The 18,926-nt window shown below is 42.7% G+C and overlaps 1 protein-coding gene across 1 annotated transcript in view; it reads right to left on the bottom strand.

The window, feature by feature from the left end:
* The window catches only part of LOC125921576 (kalirin), a 283,687-nt gene that overhangs the window by 69,559 nt on the left and 195,202 nt on the right, over positions 1 to 18,926 (bottom strand). Inside the window, exons 18-22 of the mRNA XM_049629181.1 lie at positions 14,332 to 14,550; positions 10,504 to 10,653; positions 7,567 to 7,681; positions 3,920 to 4,035; positions 3,335 to 3,457 (exon numbers count right to left, since the gene is read on the bottom strand). Coding sequence (XP_049485138.1) covers positions 3,335 to 3,457; positions 3,920 to 4,035; positions 7,567 to 7,681; positions 10,504 to 10,653; positions 14,332 to 14,550 — 723 coding nt within the window. The remainder of the gene's footprint in view (positions 1 to 3,334; positions 3,458 to 3,919; positions 4,036 to 7,566; positions 7,682 to 10,503; positions 10,654 to 14,331; positions 14,551 to 18,926) is intronic.

The raw sequence follows: 18,926 nt of genomic DNA, 5'->3' as shown, positions 1-18,926 counted from the left end.
AAGTGTTGGAGGGGATGTGGAGAAGTCAGAACTCTTATACACCACTGGTGGGGATGTAAAATGGCACAGCCACAGTTGGGCAGCTCCTCAAAAAGTTAAACATACAGTCACTATAGGCCTCGGCCATTCCACTCCTAGGTATATACCTAAGAGAACTGAAAAGAGATGTTTACACAAAGGCTTGTATACAAATATTCATTATTCATAGTGGCCTCAAACAGAAAACAACCCAAATGTCCATCAACTGATGAATGGATAAAAAGTGTGGCATATCTCTATAATGGAGTATTATTCGGCCAGACAAAGCGATGAAGTAATGATGCATGCCACATCATGAATGAACCTTGAAAACATTATACATGAAAAAAGCCAGACACAAAAGGCCACGTATTACAGGATTCCCGGATTCTGTTTATATGAAATTTCCAGAATAGGCAAATTCATAAAGACAGAAAATAGAATAGTGGCTCCAGGGGCTGAGGAGAGGAAGGAATGGGGAGTCACTGCTAATGGGTACAGGGTTTCTTTTGAGGGTAATGAAAATGTTCTGGAGCTAGATAGTGGCAATGGTTGTATGACCTTGTGAATATAGAAAATCACTGAATTGTAAAAAATGAAAAACCAAAGAATCTTCAAAAAAATTTTTGCTATTAGAAGAAATAGATTTCTTCCAGCTGCCAAAATGATTAAGCTTTCCTATCATCATGTGCTTTGACTCCTTATAAATTTGGAAACCCACAATAGGAAAATATCTCGTGTATTCTTCGAACTGGATTTTCTACAGCCTACCACAATAAGAAAAATTTTGTTATCCTCTTATCCCCACCCGGTTCTCTTTATCTTATTTTTCTCTTTACACTTGTGGCTTGCTATATAGAAAGTATATTTTTATATTTAGTGTTTATTCTATTTGATCTGTTTCTTTGGAGCAGAGAATAATAATTCAATATATTCAATATGCTCTATTGCCCTGTTTAGTTGTGAGGGCCACCCTATTTTCTCTCTGTGTTGAGGTCAATTTGGTTTCCGTTTCCAATTCACTTTACTGGTTATAAAGATTAAAATCAAAGGTAGCTAGTTAAGGGAGGCTTGCCTCTGGGAAGTGCAGCTGGAGAGGAACAGGAGGCAACTGTTGCCTTTAATCAGAAGCTCTTCAGCCGGATTCGTTACCCTGTAGATATCCCAATAATAAATATTCTTGAGACTTAGAACATGATAGATGGGAAAATGAAACCCCATTATGGAAGGAGTTAAGTTAGGAGGGAGAGAGAACAGAGAGAGCCAAAGTAATAGAATCACATTAAATATAGATTTGGTGTAGGGAGTCATTGAATCTACCCAAACTTCTTTTTTCCCCTATGTTCACAAATATTTGCAGCCTCCCTTTGATGCATGATTCAGTCAGGCAAGTAAACAAAGTGTGGTTCTTATCCTTTGGGATCTTGCTGGCTCAGACATGAGATGACACTTCACACAGATTACTGGAGAACAGGATGGTTCATGGCAGGTCCCTTAAGGGTTATACAGACAACAGTGGCCGGAATGCAGGGATGGGCCAGATCACATCCTGGCATGTCTGCATGATCACAGAGAAGGAGGCACTCCAGTGGAAAGGCAGGCTCTTTTTTAAAAGTACAAACCAGAAGGAAGAAAATCATATTCTAGGCAGAAAAACAGTATGGAAAAGGTACAGAGGCAAGAAAGCATATGATGTATCTCTCAGAGGGTAAGAAAATACATCCATTCAGCTGGAGCATAAAATTTGCACGAAAGAATAATGAAGATAAAACTGGGGAGGTGAGGTGGTGCTATTGTGGAGGTTGTTAATCTGAAGACACTGGCGAATCACTGAAGTTCTTGGACTGGGTGGAAACAGGACCCACCCAGTGTTTTCAAGATGAACCTCAATGATGAGCAGGATGGATGGGAAGGAAGGAGAGGCTGAAAGCATGGAATCCAGTTAGGGTGGTTACGAATATGAATGGCAAAGAGGAGAAAGACAGCAAGAAGATTTTAAGGAAGAGGAAGTTAAGTTGACTAGACAATTCTCTACATTTCCTCTTAGGTTATGAACAGATTCCGATCCTAACAAGTTCTGGGTATCTACCACAATCCATCTGATGGGGTTGGAACACCAGCGGATCTGATACCATTCTGCTTGTTAATGGTTCATTATTTGGAGGGGGGCAGATAGACACAAAGTATAGGTCATTCAAAAGCTATTTTCATTTGGATTTGAAAGGAGTTCTGGACATCTGTCACCTTCCTAGTGCTGTTTGCTCTGGTTGGTACTGAAATGAGTCTCTTATCTGAACTGACAGCTTTTCACATTGGATGAAAAGGCCCCGCAGCTCACAGGGTTGCAGGGGAAAGTTTGCCACTATCAGAAGTTCATAGTGTAGAATTCATAAAGTGAATACCCACTCGTAAAGTATCAGTTCCAGAAAGAGGCTAAGGGCCTAATTTTGTGACAGGAAACTAGAGGAAATGTGCCTTAGCAGGGATCTTTGGGGCAGGCGGGGGGGGGGTGGGCATCAGTACGTTCCCCCCACTGTGACCCCCACAAAAGCAGCTCTCATCCTGGTTAGAGCACCTGCCATGTGAGGAAGTGGTGCCAAGACAGGCTCCTCGATGGCAGGGAGCCCAGTGTGAGGCGCGAGGATGCCACAAAGAGGGAACTGAGACAGGAGATTTTCACTCAGACCCAAGGGTCCTCAGACCAAACCCTGGCTGTGAAAACAGATTTCCTCCTACGACAGCATTTCCTGCCTCAGTGTGAATGGGGGTGTGACGGCGTGTGCTGTGTGCGCCAGTGCACATTTTGCTCCCCAGAGACCCCGGCCTGGCTCATTTGCAGGTCTGAGGCCATATGGAAGCCGTTGGTTCAGGAAATAAGAAACTCACCTGTTTTGTGAACCCATCCACAGTCACTGGCCTATACGGGTAGACTTCCCAAACCATTCAAACGTCAAGAACGTGTGGATAGGTGCAGATGTTCACAGTGCAGTGTGCATTTCACATGAGTGTGCCCCTTCGCCTTATTTGGTCTAAAAGAATACAGCAGAGTCTACACCTGTAGCATGGGGGTGAGTATTTGGGAGCACAGTGTATAGGAGCTGACTTCTCTCATACAGATGCTCCATCCAGCAGGTGCAATTCTTTGGGTATTCAGGTTTCAATGGAGATCATCCTACCCATGCTCCCCCCCACCCCACCCCTTGCCCCTGTGGTCAACATTTCTGTGCACTGAGGCTGTTCTCCCTTTCATAATGTAAAACTGGCCAGACTGGGGAGTGCTGGGTGTGTGTGGGGAGGGCTCCAGATTGCTTCCTACCTTGGCGGGCACCCTGAATTCCCCATACTCTTTCAGCAGTTCCTGAGTCTCCTCTGTGGTCTCTCCGGGGGAGGTATGTGTTGAGAGGTAATATTCACCTGTTTCTTGGATCCAGTCCAGCGCCTGTGGGAGGAAACAACCCACCCAGTCCCCCAAAAGTCAGCTGTCAATTAGAAAACATGCATTGTTACACTGTTTGGGACAGTGTGACGGACCCAAGAAATGCTGGCACCATTTGGTCAGTATGGAGCTTGGAAGCTGATTTTAGGACTGAGCCCTCTCCCGTTAGACTTGGAGCATCCTACCAGTAAAGAGAATGTCTCATCCTCGTCTTCTAGGCCAGGCCCAGAATCATCCATGAGCTCTTAGAGGCAATCTGACCCCAGCATCTTCTCCCAACTCCTGGTACAGAGTACGGGTAAAGGCTGAAGGACTGCTAAGTGACAGTCTGTTCTCCTTCCTTGTGTCGGCACCACCTCCCATCTCTACTATGCCTGCTGCTGTGACCCTCCTCTGTGTCCCATGCTGTGGTCATCTGGGTGTCCACACAGTCCCCAGAACTGAGGCAAAGCCAGGGCAACATACCTGCTTAGCACTGCGTTCAAACACCACATATTGCTGGCACTGGTCTAACCGTCGCTTCTTCAAGGTCCAGAAGTGCAGGACGCGATTCTCCCTCTGTAAGAGCTCACTCAAGATGGCTGTGGGGCAGAAGAGAGGAACGCTGCTTCTGGGGGGCCCTGAGCAAATCTGCACACCCCAGGGGCCAGATAACTGTGACTTGCAAATCTCCCCATGGGACTAATCCAGGCACCAGATGTGGGGAACCAAAAGCTTGGTCCACAGAGAACTTCCCAGAGGGGAGCAAGATCGGGGGCGTGAGGCCTGCTGATGAAGTTCCATCAGTTAAGGGAGGAAGAGGATGCCCCCAGGGTAACTTAAAAGTGACCCTGATTCTCTTCATACCAAAGCCAGTGCTTGATGGTAAGAGACCTTGGGAGGTGTCAGATCTTAAAATAACAGCTAACTCAGTTGGCCTCTGGAGCCTATGGAGAGCAAGGGGACTTGATAAGAATCCCAGCCACTCTGGAGTGCTAGGAGAGGGTGGGAGAGGAACAACAGTATGAGGGACAGTATAACTGCATAGATAACCCATGTTCTGAGCCACACTCTCTGCCCTGTACAAGCGGCTATGCACACACAGCACAGCCTTGAAATCATGGGTGTAGGGAAGCTGTGTTAGGATCATGTCTACCTGGAATCACGTCTCTAGGTCCAAATTTCCATGCTAAGAAAAGGTGAATGCTATTCTCGTTACCTCTAACGATGTCAGGTGAGAGGACGTGCACCAGGCATGTGGCACCATGATGGGCCACGGCAGGTGTTCATCCATGTCATGTCCCTCTCTCCTCCTGTCATTCCAGCAGCAGCTGGCTACATGCCTAAATTTCCTATGTGTTTTAATAGTGTGCTCTATGCTTGAAGCACTCCTATTTAGTTTGTATTGTGTCTGCCTCCTGCTTCCTGCTAATTCTGTTAGATACTAATAAAATACACAATGATATGAAAAATTAATATTTATTAAGCACTTGCTAGGTTGCAAGCACATATTCTCATAATACTCTGTGATGCACATACCACTAATACCTCCATTTAGAGATGAAGACACGGAGGTTCAGAGAGGCTAGGTAACTTGCCCAGGGTCATTCAGATAGAAACGTTTGACCTCAGAGCCTGAGTTCTTAGCTACCTTGGTCCTCTGGATTAGAGGAGCTGAGAAGCACAGACTACCACTACAGAAGCTTTACAAAAAAGGGCACAATCAAATCACAGTGCTTGTACTTCGAACTTTTAGTGCATCCTCCTGGAAGGACAAAAATCTGTCTCTCTTCCTTTAAGGCTGAGAACTTTCATAGGTCTCAATTAGTCACCAATCCCTATATGTATGCCTTTATTATGTAACTTTTTAGTTGCTCCACAAAGAGACAAATTGCCCTGCTTTAAGGCTCAGCCGTGTGACCTGATCTGGCAAATGTGTTGTTAACAGATATTATACAAGCAGGAACTTAGTCTGCTTGTGCACATGACCTTGCCATCACCACTATAAGGAGTTTTCCCAGGTAAATTCTCCTTCAACTGGGGTCCCAGAATTAATACATGTGGAACAGGCAAGAACCCAACCTGCAGTGAAGGCACCAAGCCAGCCAGACTTGCAGCATGAAACAAAGCCGCATTGCTAAGCCCAGCCAAGACCGCTGGTCCCCAGCCAATGCAGTCACTTGAACAATAAATGCTTACAGTTGAATGTCACTGAATTTTTGCTTGTTATGCCATAATAATTGCACCTGTAATACAAACTTAAAATAAGTGGTCCTGGCCTTGGGTCCAGGTAGCAGGTGGAAAGGAAATAGGTATTGGAGAAATTGTAGGTCCCTGCTTAGGTGGAAGCTTCAATTGGGCAAAGACAAGTAAGAACCTGTGTTTATTTTAATCTTTTGGCCTCCTAATCCTTGTTTTGCTCACTGCAGAATCTTCTGCGGTGGTTAAGAGAATCAACCCTGATCAGGCAAAAATCCTAGAGTTTCAGATTTCATTTCTCCCCTTTCTGGAAAGCTTTCCTATGGACACAACAACCTTCCCTCACCCTTATGAAGGTGCAGCATACTCTGGTCTTTCTGGGTGCCTGCCACTCCTGGTACAGTGAGGTGTAGGGGGAGGCACGTGCTCTCTCAGCAGGCAGTTGGCCTCACCTGGACTGCTGCCAGCACTGCAATGTGCACGAAGGACAGAGTGACATAATGCCAGCCACCCACGGGTCCCCTGACCTCAAACAGGGAGCATATCTGGAAAAGGAACCCTGCTTCCTTCTTCTCTGCAGCAAATTTTATTCCTAAGTGTAATTCTTCCCAGTGGCCTCTGATCTTCCCACCTCTCAAGCTCTCTGAGCAGGGAGGGAGGCCCTTCCTATGGCAGATCAGTGCCACCTGCTTCTCAGCTCTCAGCCTGTCCCCACCCCTCACTCCAGGTCAGTTTCAGCTCCCTCCCTAGCCTGGGTCTCCAGACTTGCAGTCCTCTGCTGTGTCAAGATGAGATGACACTTGTTAAATTCTTCACTCGAAGGCCAATTTCTGCATGGCCCAGCATCAGTGATACCAATGATAATCATTTAAGCTGAAAGTGGTCACCTGATTAGCAATTATTGAAGGTTACTGATCTGTTCATACAATTGTAGATATATAGACTTCAGAGAGATATTAAAGATTATCTAGACCAGTAGTTATCTAAATTTTATGTGCACACAAATCATCTGCTTGGTTGGGGTGGAAGAGCTCTTGTCAAAACGCAGCTTCTCACTCAGCAGGTCTAGGCAGGGCCTGAGAGTCTGTGCTTCTCACATGTCTCCAGGTGATACCAGTGCTGCTGGTCTGGGGACCACATTTTGAGGAACCAGAATTCAGACACCTTCCATTTTAAAGTATGAAAACGGGGCTCTGGGGTGGCTCAGTCGGTCAAGCATCCAACTTCGGCTCAGGTCATGGTCTCACGTTTGGTGAGCTCAAGCCCTGCATCGGGTGAGCTTGAGCCCCACTTTGGGATTCTCTCTCTCTCTCTCTCTCTCTGCCCCGAGCTCACTCGCATTCTCTCTCAAAATTAAAAATATAAATAAATAAATAAATAAATAAATAAAATAAGAAACTGAAATTATAAAAGCTTACATGGTAAGTTATAACGCCAAGATTAGAATTTGGTTTTATGCTTCTCAGTCTGTGTCTTGTTTCTGGGCTGTAAGATACCCTAGTCTTGTGCTCTTCAATATATGTTAGCCACATCTGGATATTTACATTTAAGTTAATTAATATTCAATAAAAGGAAAAATTTAGTTCCTCAGTTGCATTCGCCACATTTCAAGGGCTCAGTAGCCCATGTGACTAGTGGCTACTATACAAACGGTGTAGATACAGACCATTTCTTTTACTTCATAAAATTAAGTGTTGCTCTAGATCAAGATAACTGAAAAAGTGCCGGGGAAATTACATCTTCATTTTTCCATTCCAAATCCTGATGCATGTTTAAAAATTGCCCAGGAATCACCACTGCCCATGCCATCTCACATCAACATTTTTCTTATCCAAGGAGAAGAATCAGGAAATCTGAGATTGCATAAAGACCAGGTACACAGCCTCCGGTCAGTGCTGCCAATGTGGCTCATGGCTGGAAGCCCCCACACTGACCTTTCACTTGCTGCTCAGGTCCCCGCGTGTGGCTGGCGGCACTGGGCATGCTGACGTTGTTCCTGTGGATGTACTTGAGAAACACTTCAGCGTTCCGCCGCGCCAGGGTACAGGCCTGAGAGAGACAAAGGTGTGAGGACCCCAGCAGGTGCATGGGGTCTAAGACACTGGAAAAGGGGTGCTGGTGGTGAGGTTTCTGGAGCTCTGGGTAAGCAGAGCCCTGGAGGCCACTTCTGGTTCACAGATACTCCAATCCCAATGCAGGAGGCTCACCCTTTTGTGGAAGAAAGAATCACTCCCTGGGCTTCTCCCCTTTCCATCCCAGCTCAAAATCAGAAATCAGCCATCCCTTGACTCCCTATATGTTGATTCAGTGTTAATAATGTCATAGTTACTGCCTCAGGCTGGTTTTCCTCTGCCACCAGAATCCTCTTATATGACCACTGGGGTAAGTCACTTTAACATTAGTGTAGACTTGAGAAAGCAAATTTGGTAAACAAACCTATTAACCATACATTCCATATCCAAATGGAAATTACATTAAAAAAAACTTATTTGTCCATAAAATCCACATCCACCTCAGTGACACTAATATCCTACTGCTGGGAAATAAGGATCTACACACAGGACTAAGAGCCATTACACCACCCTCTTGACAATTCATGCTAGCTGGGCATGGCAGAGGACAGGTCATGTTCTCCTTGTCCCCATGGAGGAGTCCCAGGCCCCAAGTGGGCAGGAATCATGAAGCATGTCAGGGCTAGAATCTAGGACTACTGACAGATTATTCCTAGTTTCTCTCAAGGCCAAAGAATTTCTGAATTTCTTGAGGTTTTCTTCTGTTGCAGAAGTAATGCAGCAGGGCCCCTTATCCACAGTTTCCATCTCTGCAGTGTCAGTTACCCGCAGTCAACTGCGGTCCAGAAGCAGGTGGTCCTCCTCCTGATGTGATGTAGCCTATCGCTACTTCACAGTGCCGACGTCATCCACCTCACTTCATCTCATCTTGTAGGCATTTTATCATCTCACAGCATCGCAAGAAGGATGAGTACAGTCCAATGAGGTATTTTGAAAGACCACACTCGCATAACTTTTATTATTGCATATTGTTACAGTTGTTCTATTTATTATCAGTTATCGTTGTTCAACTCTTACTGTGCCTAATTTATAAATTAAACGTTATCATAGGTATACACACATAGGAAAAAGCATAGTATATATAAGTTCAGGCATCCACTGGGAGTCTTGGAACATATCCCCCATGGATAAGGGGGATTATGATACATGCTAGTCCACTAATTTTTAATCTACAGTTTTCAATATTATCTCTAAACAAAACTGTCAAATTTTTACACCTTTTTACATTTAGCAACTGATTCCACAAATTATGCTGTAAAAAATTATTTTAAATTTTGCATTAGTAACAATTGTTTCTGGGAGCTCTGGTAAAAGACTGTTGATGAGTCTATCCACCATGAAGTCCATGAATTTAACAGCTGGATGGTGGTCCAAAGCTAAAGTATCCAACATAGATCAACTAATACACATAAATGGAGAACTCAGTGTCTGCCATTGGGCATTTGATTCCCACAGCAATAGGGAGTTTCTCACCTATGATTTTAGGCACATATGGAAAACATTTTTTTCTTTCAGGCTTCAAAAGAAACATGTAATTTTATGAAGTAATATCTTTATGCCTCTTTTAAAATTCTTTAATATGTTCCACTTAAATTATTGTTTTAAACTTTGTTTTATACTAGAAAAGACTTTTAAAATCTCTTAGGCCTGGTATAGAAGACTTTTTATTTAATCTTATTAGTAAGAGCTGATTACTAAGGGTTCTGATTGAGTGCAGGTGCAAGTGCCTGATAGGAGGAGTGCAGGGAGAAGCTATCTTAAAAAGAGAGAAAGGGAGAAAGAAAAAAGTAAAACTCAAAGAGGTGGTCAAGTATAGAAAATCCCTAATAAAAGAAAGTCAGTTAATTATAGAATTATAGAAAAGCAGTAGCAACATGTCAGAGTATAAAAATTCTCTTTGTACTTTCAGAAACCTGAAAGGAAGCAGAACATGAAAGCAAGAAATTTGAGAGTAAACAGAGCCTTTAGATAATTTTTAACACAGATGACTCTGGCAGAGAGAAGATCAAAGGCTAGAGGAAAGAGGCTTACTAGGACTTTCCACACCAGCTGAAAGCCTGCTCAGAGCAGGACTGTGCTTCCTCCCTGAGAAACCAGGGCTCTATTAAAAACCAAAACAAACAAACTGAGGTATTTCTCTCTTCACGCAACAGAATAAATAAGTGGTGTTATATCCATTGGTTACTGATAATTGTTAGATTGATAAATAAGGTGTCTAAATTTATTTAATTCTTGCCCTAAATTTTGCATCATCCATTTATAAAATATTTATTTTAATACTGATTTAATCTGGGCTTATATATTTCTTTCTTTTTAAATTTTTTTAAGTAATCTCTGTGCTCAATGTGGAGGTTCAAACTCACAACCCCAAAAGCGAGAGTCGCATGCTCTACTGACTGAGACGACCAGGTGCCCCTGGGCTTATATATTTCAATTAAAAATATTTTTATAAACCAAACATCACTGGGTGAAACTATGTATTTTTCTCAATTAACAACATCAACGGGATGTCATGATATTCGAACATGGCACCTGTACTAATGGTATATAATAACTGCCTAGTCATCTAGAAAGTGCTGAGAGAAATACTATTTGAAGTATAACTTTTCAACCTTTCAGGCTAACCAGCCAGTATCTTCTTTTATCTTCTCTACAAATACCTCCCTTTAGATAAGAAGTGAGGAAAACAGGGGGATGGAAAGCTCATATGATGCCTGTGCGTGTGTGACAGAGTCAGAGAGAATGGAGACCAAGGAGCAAGGCTGATGTCTCACACTGTGGATGACAATGTGCTCTCACCTTAAGAAAGGCCTCCTTTTGTTCCAAATGTTTACTGATGAGTGGGATGACGTGGTCCATCTCTGCTGCTGGTCCCAGTTTGTCTCGTCCACCACACCAGTCCTCATCTCTCCGGTATTCTTGCTCTAAACTCTCTAGGACACTACAGACCTAATGAACCAAGGAGGAAAGGCTCTGTAGATTACTCGGTCAGGAAGGATTTTCTGAGAAGCTTCAGCTGACAGAACCCTGCACAGGTGACATGTTCCTTTTGAAGTTCCGTTTGTAGATTTAGAACATGCAGTGCCCCTGGGACATCTAAGAGAAGTCCAGGATGCAGTGGAGTTTGGGCGACTTGGAGTCATCTTCTGACAGTCGTTGGCTGAAGGCTGAAGCTATGGGGTTGATGACATCACTTAGGGAGAGTATACAGAGTAAGAAAGGAAGAAAGACTAGTAATTTGTGGGGGAGGGGGGTTCAAAGTGTTTTGTGTATGTTCATTCTATCGCTGGAACCTCTTGAGGACTCTGTGAATATGGCAGAGCAGGAAAACGAAGTTTAGAGAAGATACTAGGATTGCCCAACCATCTGTACTTGCCCTACAGGAAGTAGCCCCAAACAGAAATAAAGGAGGAAGTGGCCATGTTGAGGGATTTATGGGTCCTAAGTGAATGATTTCTTTCCTCCTCCTTGGCAAACATATCCCAGCAAAAATGTCTTGAGCTACGATCATCAGGCAATGACAACTTCAGGTCTTCTATTAGAAAATGTGCATTTCCTTCAGAGGATAACAAATCTAGGTTAACTTAAAAGATACTGGTTCTCAAAGTGCTAAGAGGCCATACTCTAAAAGCAAAAGTGTTGCAAATGGCACTTGGATGGAAGTCAGGTTGGGTGCAACAGAAGGGGACCTAGGGCAGCCTTGTGTCAGGGCCTAGGGAAGGGTGCAGGAAATAGAAACCTGTATTCCTATACTTTCTTTTACTAGGCTTTGAAAGCTTGGCTATGGCAGCAGGGAGAACAGCTACAACCATCCTGGGTCCCCTTTGCCTGAGAAGGCCATTCCTTTTGATGAAGAGTGTGGTACTAGACAGGATGTTTACTGAGTGACGAACTGAGCTGAAAAATGTTCCAGGCAAATCACCCTCATGGCCAACATGCTCCCCATGTCATGAGAAGGCCTGTCCCTGAATCCTGCCTCCTCTGGCACCACACACCTCTCCTCATGCAAGGCATGAATATGTGTAGGAAGGCCCATGTCTTGAGAGAAAACAGATTACAGACATGCAAAAAACTTTATGAGTACTTAAGGCCTGTCCCATGATAATACTGAACTAAAAATCAATTTGGGAGCTAGAGGAAATGAAAAGATTAGCAAGCATAAGTCCTTTAATTTAACAGGTAAAGAAACAAATCCAGAGTGGTAAGGTAACCTTTGGCAAGGTCAAAGGCAAACTGACTGACTCCTTAATGTAGGGCTTTGTCCCCTTCAGCATCGTGGTCCATTAAAAACTAAAAGTGGTGTATGATACTAGATGGGGATTAAACCTCATTTAAAAAAAAAAATCTGGGTACAGGTATTTCCTGCTTTTCACAAGCTCACAACACCACTTCACGTTTATGAAAGACCTATGTTAGTACCTGTTTTTGCTAACTGAAAGAAATACGAGGATTTTCGGTTTTATGAAAAAAGGTGAAAAGTAAAACACAGTGTTCAGCATTTGTTCTGCGGGAAACTGTCACAGAGGCAGCATGCACCCAAGTAGTGAGGGTGGTCCCCAGCCTCCTTCTCCAGGAACTATACTCAACTTCTCAGCATCCAGCTGCCACAGCTCCGAACTGTGTCTGTGAGCATCTGTGCTTTATCTTGACTTATTCTGTGTGTCCGTTAGCAAGATGTGTCCCTAAGGTTTCACAAGGGCCTACAAGAGGTTACTTTTGGGTCTGGGAATGTTCAAAAATTTTTCCCATGTAAATTAATGGTCATTGCTTTTTTGCTTTACATCTGACTTCAGCTTACAAAAGTTTTCATAGGAACGCTCTACAATCATATAGCAGGGGAAACCTATATTTAGTTGTCCAGCATCATTCTTTCCTTTATTTTTGAATTGTTTTGTCAAAATCAACTGACTGTATATTTGTGGGTCTCCTTCTGGAATCTCCATTCTGTTTCATTGTGTCTATTCTTACGCCAACATCATTCTGTCTTGATCATTGTGGCTTTAGAGTAAGTCTTAAAATCAAGTAGTGTAACTCCTCCAACTTTTTTTTTTCTTTTCAAGATTGTTTGGCTATTCTTGATTCTTTGTATTTCCACATAAATCTTACAATCAGCATATCTTTTTTTTTTTTTTTTTTTTTACAAAAAAAAAGCCTTCTGGGATTTGATTGGGATTGTGTTGCATCTATAAACCATCCTACTCAGCTGCTCCCAATTCTGTGACCGTCAAAGGCATCATTACTCCAACAGAAAGGAGAAGTGAGAAAAGGTGTGGAGACTGGAACACTGGCTACTGGGCCCTCTGACAGGCATGTCATATTTGCTTCAAGACAGACTTTCTCATGGCCCCTGGAAGCCACCCAGAATATTTCTGATTGATTTCTACCAGGGAGCAATTCAAATGAGGAAAGTATTTTACATTAAATAAAATTACTTCTGTTTTTTTAAAATTATTATTGAGAGAGAGAGAAAAAGAATGAGTGAGGGAGGGGCAGAGAGATGGAGAGAGAGAATCCTGAGCAGGCTCCAGACTCAGCACAGAGCCTGATGTGAGGCTCGATCCCACGGCGCCTGGGATCATGACCTGAGCCCAAATCACGAGTTGGATACTCAAATGACTAAGCCACCCAGGTGTCCCAAAATTACTGTGTTTTAAACCTCTACTTCATGAAAAGAATTCCCTTAAAAGCACCTGAATCATTTAAAAATCCTCTCGGCCCTACAGCCCTACAATATGCTGTATGTAATCCTACAGCATATTGCTGTACAGATGGGACAGTAAAGGGTCCACATCTTTAATGTCCTGCTGTATGTATCTCCTGCCTTTTCTCCCATGGCAGCACCATCCTACCAGTTAGGCTCATGGTCCACCAATGACAGAGAACTGTTTCCTCCGTCAGACTGAGAGCCCCATGAGTGAAAGTGCTGACTGTTTTTCAGGCATAGTGCCTGACTGTGGCAGATTAGATCATGGTCACTCTACTTTCCTGACCTTCATAGGAGGCATATACTTCCCTGCCTCATTGATGTTGGCTTGGCCCCATGACTTGTTTTGGCCAAAAGGATGTTAGAGCATGTAACACAAGCAGAGACTTGAGATGCAACTGCACAGTAGATTTTGGGCTCTTGCACTCTTGCTTTTCACCATAAATGTGCCTCAAATAGCTGCTGGTCAAGGAGGATGACAGACATGAGAGCAGATCTAGACCAAATCTACAGCCGGGAGCCCAGTCCGGCAAGCTTAGCCAAGATCAGCTGAACTCAAATACTTAAAAACAAAATGCTTATTGTTTTATGCCACTGAGTTGTGGGGTAGCATTATTGTGGCAATAGCTGACCCATACACCCCTCAAATCTAGTATTCAGTGCACACCCAATTTGTCCTTTAACATCTACGTCTGATGAGTTTAAGAAATTCATAAGAAGCAAGTCACATGGCTCACTTCTCTAAAGAAAATGTTATAAGGAAGCTAACTGTAGTATTTCCACATCATTTTTCTACTCTCAAAGGTTAGTACTGAGAAGACTAGCTTCTTGTTAAGGGAGATACTGCAGATTTGCAGTACGAGGGGAACAAAAAAAGCCCTCCATCAACATCAGTCCCTCACACCCTGCAGCCCTTCCCTCACCTGTTCAGAAGTTTTATAAAATGCCACAGAGGCATTGACTAGTTTTAGCCGGTCTTCCATCTTCAGCATGAGCTGCTGCCAGTGGAGGGCCACCTTCTCGGCACATTCCCGGATGGCATCGGCATCATAGTGGCCGGCCTGGAGCAGAGCCTCAGCTTTCTGCTGTACCTGCAGGGCGCTCTGGTGCGTCTTCTGCAAGGAAGTGGCATGAAAGAGGGACTGGGCACAAGGGGAGGAGAGAGAGGTCCGTGGGAACGACCCAGGCGTGGTACAGGAGGGGGTGGAGTGAGGCGTGAGTGGAAAGATGCAGAAAAGTTAAAGAGCTTTAAATGGTAGATTCAAACATTTTGTCATGACGATTAATATATCACTGTTTTTAAAGCGTATTAAAAAAAAAAAAAGAACATCATGCATTTTCATTAACTGAATGCTCAGGACCCTGGCTCCTGCCCACCCCCCACCCCCACTCTCCTACTTGTATCACTGGTTCTAAAAACATCTCAGTTTCTGTGGTAGAAAAATAACAGTTGTGTATATATCTGCTCCCTGATTGGTTCATACACTAGAGAATTTTTCTTTTCAAATCTCATCATAAAATTGTTCACTGTAGTGAGTTTTCAAAGGAAGCTACTGCGGTAGTCCCATTTTACAGATCAAATAAACATAGCACATAAGAAAAAAAATCTCCATATAATACAAAGTTCAGCCAACAATGTAATTATTTTAAACATTAATAATTAGTTGAAAAGGACTCCAGGAGAAGGAATAAATTTGGCAGGTTAATAAAGCCTAAGAGTAGCATCTCACCATCACTTCGCTACCTCACCAAGGGAACAGAGCAGTGTAGTAGATAATTTAGCTCAATGTGTAATCCTTACATTATTACATTACTTATGTTTGCATTTAGGATAATATATATATATATATATATATATATATATATATATATATATAATGGAAGGTTTATTTTCTTATTCAGGCTAAATGTGGTCTGCATTCTCTGATTCATATTAACTGTAGGAGGTAGGAAAACCAGGATGGAGGACAGGGTGGCAGAGAGAGCCAAAAGGGATTAAAACTTACTAAAATAAAGTACGGATGTGGATGAAACAGGACTTCAAAGAGCTAATATTATTGCAACCTCAGCCATTGGGATGATTTCAACTCAATGATTTGGCTTCTGCATGTTTAAGAAAGTATAGCTCAGCTTCCAATAAAAAGGGACAGCTAGCAGCCCAGTAACGTACTCCAGAACTACTTCTGCCCTTCTTGGGCAGCTGTGCAAGGACAGTCCCCAAGAGCTGATCCATTCAGCACTCCCTGTGTGAGTACAACCTCCCTCCTTTTCTCCTCTACACCACTGCTTCCCCTTCATCCTCATCCCAGAGGGCAGTTTGCATAGTCCTGTTGATTTTCCCTAGTCTGTCAACCATCTCCTGGCTTCCCTTCCCTGTTCTGAAATCTGTACTCAGTGTGAGCTATGTTAGCACGACAGCCTCCAGCAACCTAGACTCCTTTATTCCCTTGCTTTGCCACTAAATCAGCCCTCAGTCATGATGACCACATCAGAATTTGAGTTCCTAAATGCTGAACATGGCTAGAAAGAGTAAACTAAGGGGCAGAAATGATCCTTTATAAATCCCCGACTTCTTTCTCTGTTTTACTTATCGGCACCATTTTCTTTTCCTGTCTCCTAAATAGAGGGGTATCCCAAAGTGCATTCTCGGTTTTCCTTCACTTCTGCAGAGCTCTTATTTATTCCCATGGCTGCTATTATTTCCTCTTTGTAGATGACTCTCAGTATCCATCTCTCGCCCTACATCTGACCCTCATCTTTAATTGTCTTGAGCTGCCTGTCACGCTTCTCACTCCAGGTCAGCAGCACTGGTGCAGTTGATCTAGCTGCCTGCCCCATGTTAGCCACTTACAAAGATGCATTCTTAGTAAAAGAAATGAATGGTCTTCCTGGGGAGAGGAGGAATGCTCGCCAGTGAATGCAAACGGCTTGACTGCCCTGCCAGAGCCACCACCTTCCTCCTAGAGATCTTCTCAAGTTCCGCATCTAAAATGAAACTCCTTCCTCTGAAAGCATCTTCCAACAGCAGTCTACCATCTGCCCTCCTTGTTGTCGCCTGGGGTTCCAATAGTGACATCATCCTTGACTTGTTCCTCAAGGAACAACATCCTTGACTGGTCTAGCCCACGTCATGCCTAGACTGCTGTGGTGGTTCCAGTGCTAGTCTCCTTGCCTTCCATCTCTAATCCATCAAACCCATCCTTCACATTTCATATAGATAAATTTGATTTCCTGTAATAGGAAGTTCTTGGATGAAGTGACTTCTAATGTTCTTCCGGCTCTGAAACTCTAATTTGATGCTATAATATCATTCCCTTCTCTCAACTCAAAATCTTTCAGTGGTTCCCCTACTGCTGTGAAATTAAGTCCAAACTTAAAAGATGTCATTAAAGTCTCCTCCCAATGTAGTCTGTAACACTATCATCTACTACCTCCTTACAAAAACCCTCTGAAAACACACTATGCACTTTTTAATTTTTGCTACCTTCATTCTTCCTGCCTTTTAATGAACATCCCTTATTCTCTCCCACTTATGGTCCAGTAGTACTTTGAGACTCAGCTCAAATCTGAGCTGTTTTTTGGGGGGAGGGGGTGTGCCTGGGTGGCTCATGGTTTGTGAGTTCGAGCCCTGCATCTGGCTCTGTGCTGACAGTGCAGAACCTGCTTGGGATTCTCTCTCTCTCCCTCTCTCTCTGCTCCTCCTCTACTCTCACTCTCTCTAACTCTCAAAATAAATGAGTAAACTTAAAAAAATGTCTTTTGGGGACTTCTGGGGAAGATGGTTGGATAGGAAGATCCTAACCACAGGGGAGGTCAGTGGGTAACGGGTAAAATAGGTGATGGGGACTAAGAGTACACTTATCATCATGAACACTGGGTAATGTTTAGAACTGTTGAATCACTATATTGTACATCTGAAACTAATATAACACTGTATGTTAACTATATTAAAATGAATTTTTTTTAACTGAATACAAAAATCTTTTTGGACAGCTGGACTCACTAAAAACTACTCTCTTCTGAATCATCTAATATTTGGCTGATTCTCCTTACTTAGACTGTGAAACTCTCAAAGCAATGACTGCTTTAAAAATCACTTTAATAACTGTCATTTATCCAAGGGTATATGCTGTACCAAGCACTGTGCTTACGTATATTTGTTCTTTCTTACGACACCACTATAAGGTGGGTATTATTATTCCTATTTTACAAATAAAAAAAAAAATGAGGCTCAGGCCGGTTGAATGACTTTCCCAAAAATGTACAGCCAAGGAAGTGATGAGACCAGGAATAAGATTCAGGTTTGACTATTCCTATGTTCATTCCCACCATATCACACCAGACTGTTTTATCTCTAGAAATTAGAATGGCATCTACAGTGCTTCACTCAGAGGAAGGGTTCACCAAATGAACATTAGTGATTATGATAATTAACTGGCTTCTCAATATATGAAATCAGCATGTAATTGTCATCAAAATCCCATCATTATGTCTTTTTCTCTGAGAGTGAAGGAATAACTCTAATTGTCCTATAATTTAGGCTATGTAATAAATCCTCTTCCTTATTATGAAACTCATTATATCTGATAGTCCTTGGAACTCCATCCCCTTTAATTTCCAAAATGACAAACTCTTATGCACACGACATAATCTTGCTTTGATACGCCTGAGTCATTATTTTGCATGTACTTCTACTCTCTACTATGTAATCCTATTGAATATTATATCTTTAAGACATGGATTACCAAGGATGTTAATATATGATGTAAAATAGGAGTACATGGAAGAAAATTGAACCAAATCAATTGAATTTATTACCCAGTTTTAACTACTTTTTCTGCCATAATGCTCATACTTAAAATGCATAAGAGGATTTCAAATAAAATAGATTTCAAAATCGAGCTTATCTCTATGATATTCACAGCTCTTGAAACCCCATCAGCCACAACATTTTGCATACTAACAAACAATAACTTGGGTCTGTTGATAAATCTTGCTTTATTCGTGCTTTGTTCTGGTCTCTGTTCTTAACTGTTCTGTTTTCCTGAAACCCAGGTACTTCCAGTAAAAACTCTGGCCTTCTTCGGGGAGACCAAAACCTTAAAACCCATAAATCCACCCAGGCTACGGTAAGCAGACATTCTAGTCTGCCCATGATAGTGTTAGTATATGCCTATTTTTTCTAGCTTAATTAGTAATAATTCCCTTCTTCCCTCTCAGAAGTGTCTCAGTTTTAACAATAAATTATATGATCATCCTACCCAAATTTATTTTGTTTTCCCTTCTGGAACATAGGATTTTTTCTCAGGGTCCAAGAAGTCAAATTATGTTCTCTATCAGCCATTACTTGGAAAGGCCTCAGTAATACCATCAAAGTGGGCCAAGCCAAACCAGGCTAGTCAGATCCCCTTTCAAACTGCTTCAATCTTCCTTGGCATATTTTCCCCTTGATGCAGAACATGGTCTAAACCAACACGTTTAGGGAGAAGCACAGGCTCCCTGGAGAAGGAGCAAATTG

The sequence above is a fragment of the Panthera uncia genome, chromosome C2, assembly GCF_023721935.1.
Source record: "Panthera uncia isolate 11264 chromosome C2, Puncia_PCG_1.0, whole genome shotgun sequence".
Classification (NCBI taxonomy): Eukaryota; Metazoa; Chordata; class Mammalia; order Carnivora; family Felidae; genus Panthera; species Panthera uncia.
Note: the sequence above shows the minus strand (reverse complement) of the source record. Positions and strands in the feature narration are given on the sequence as shown.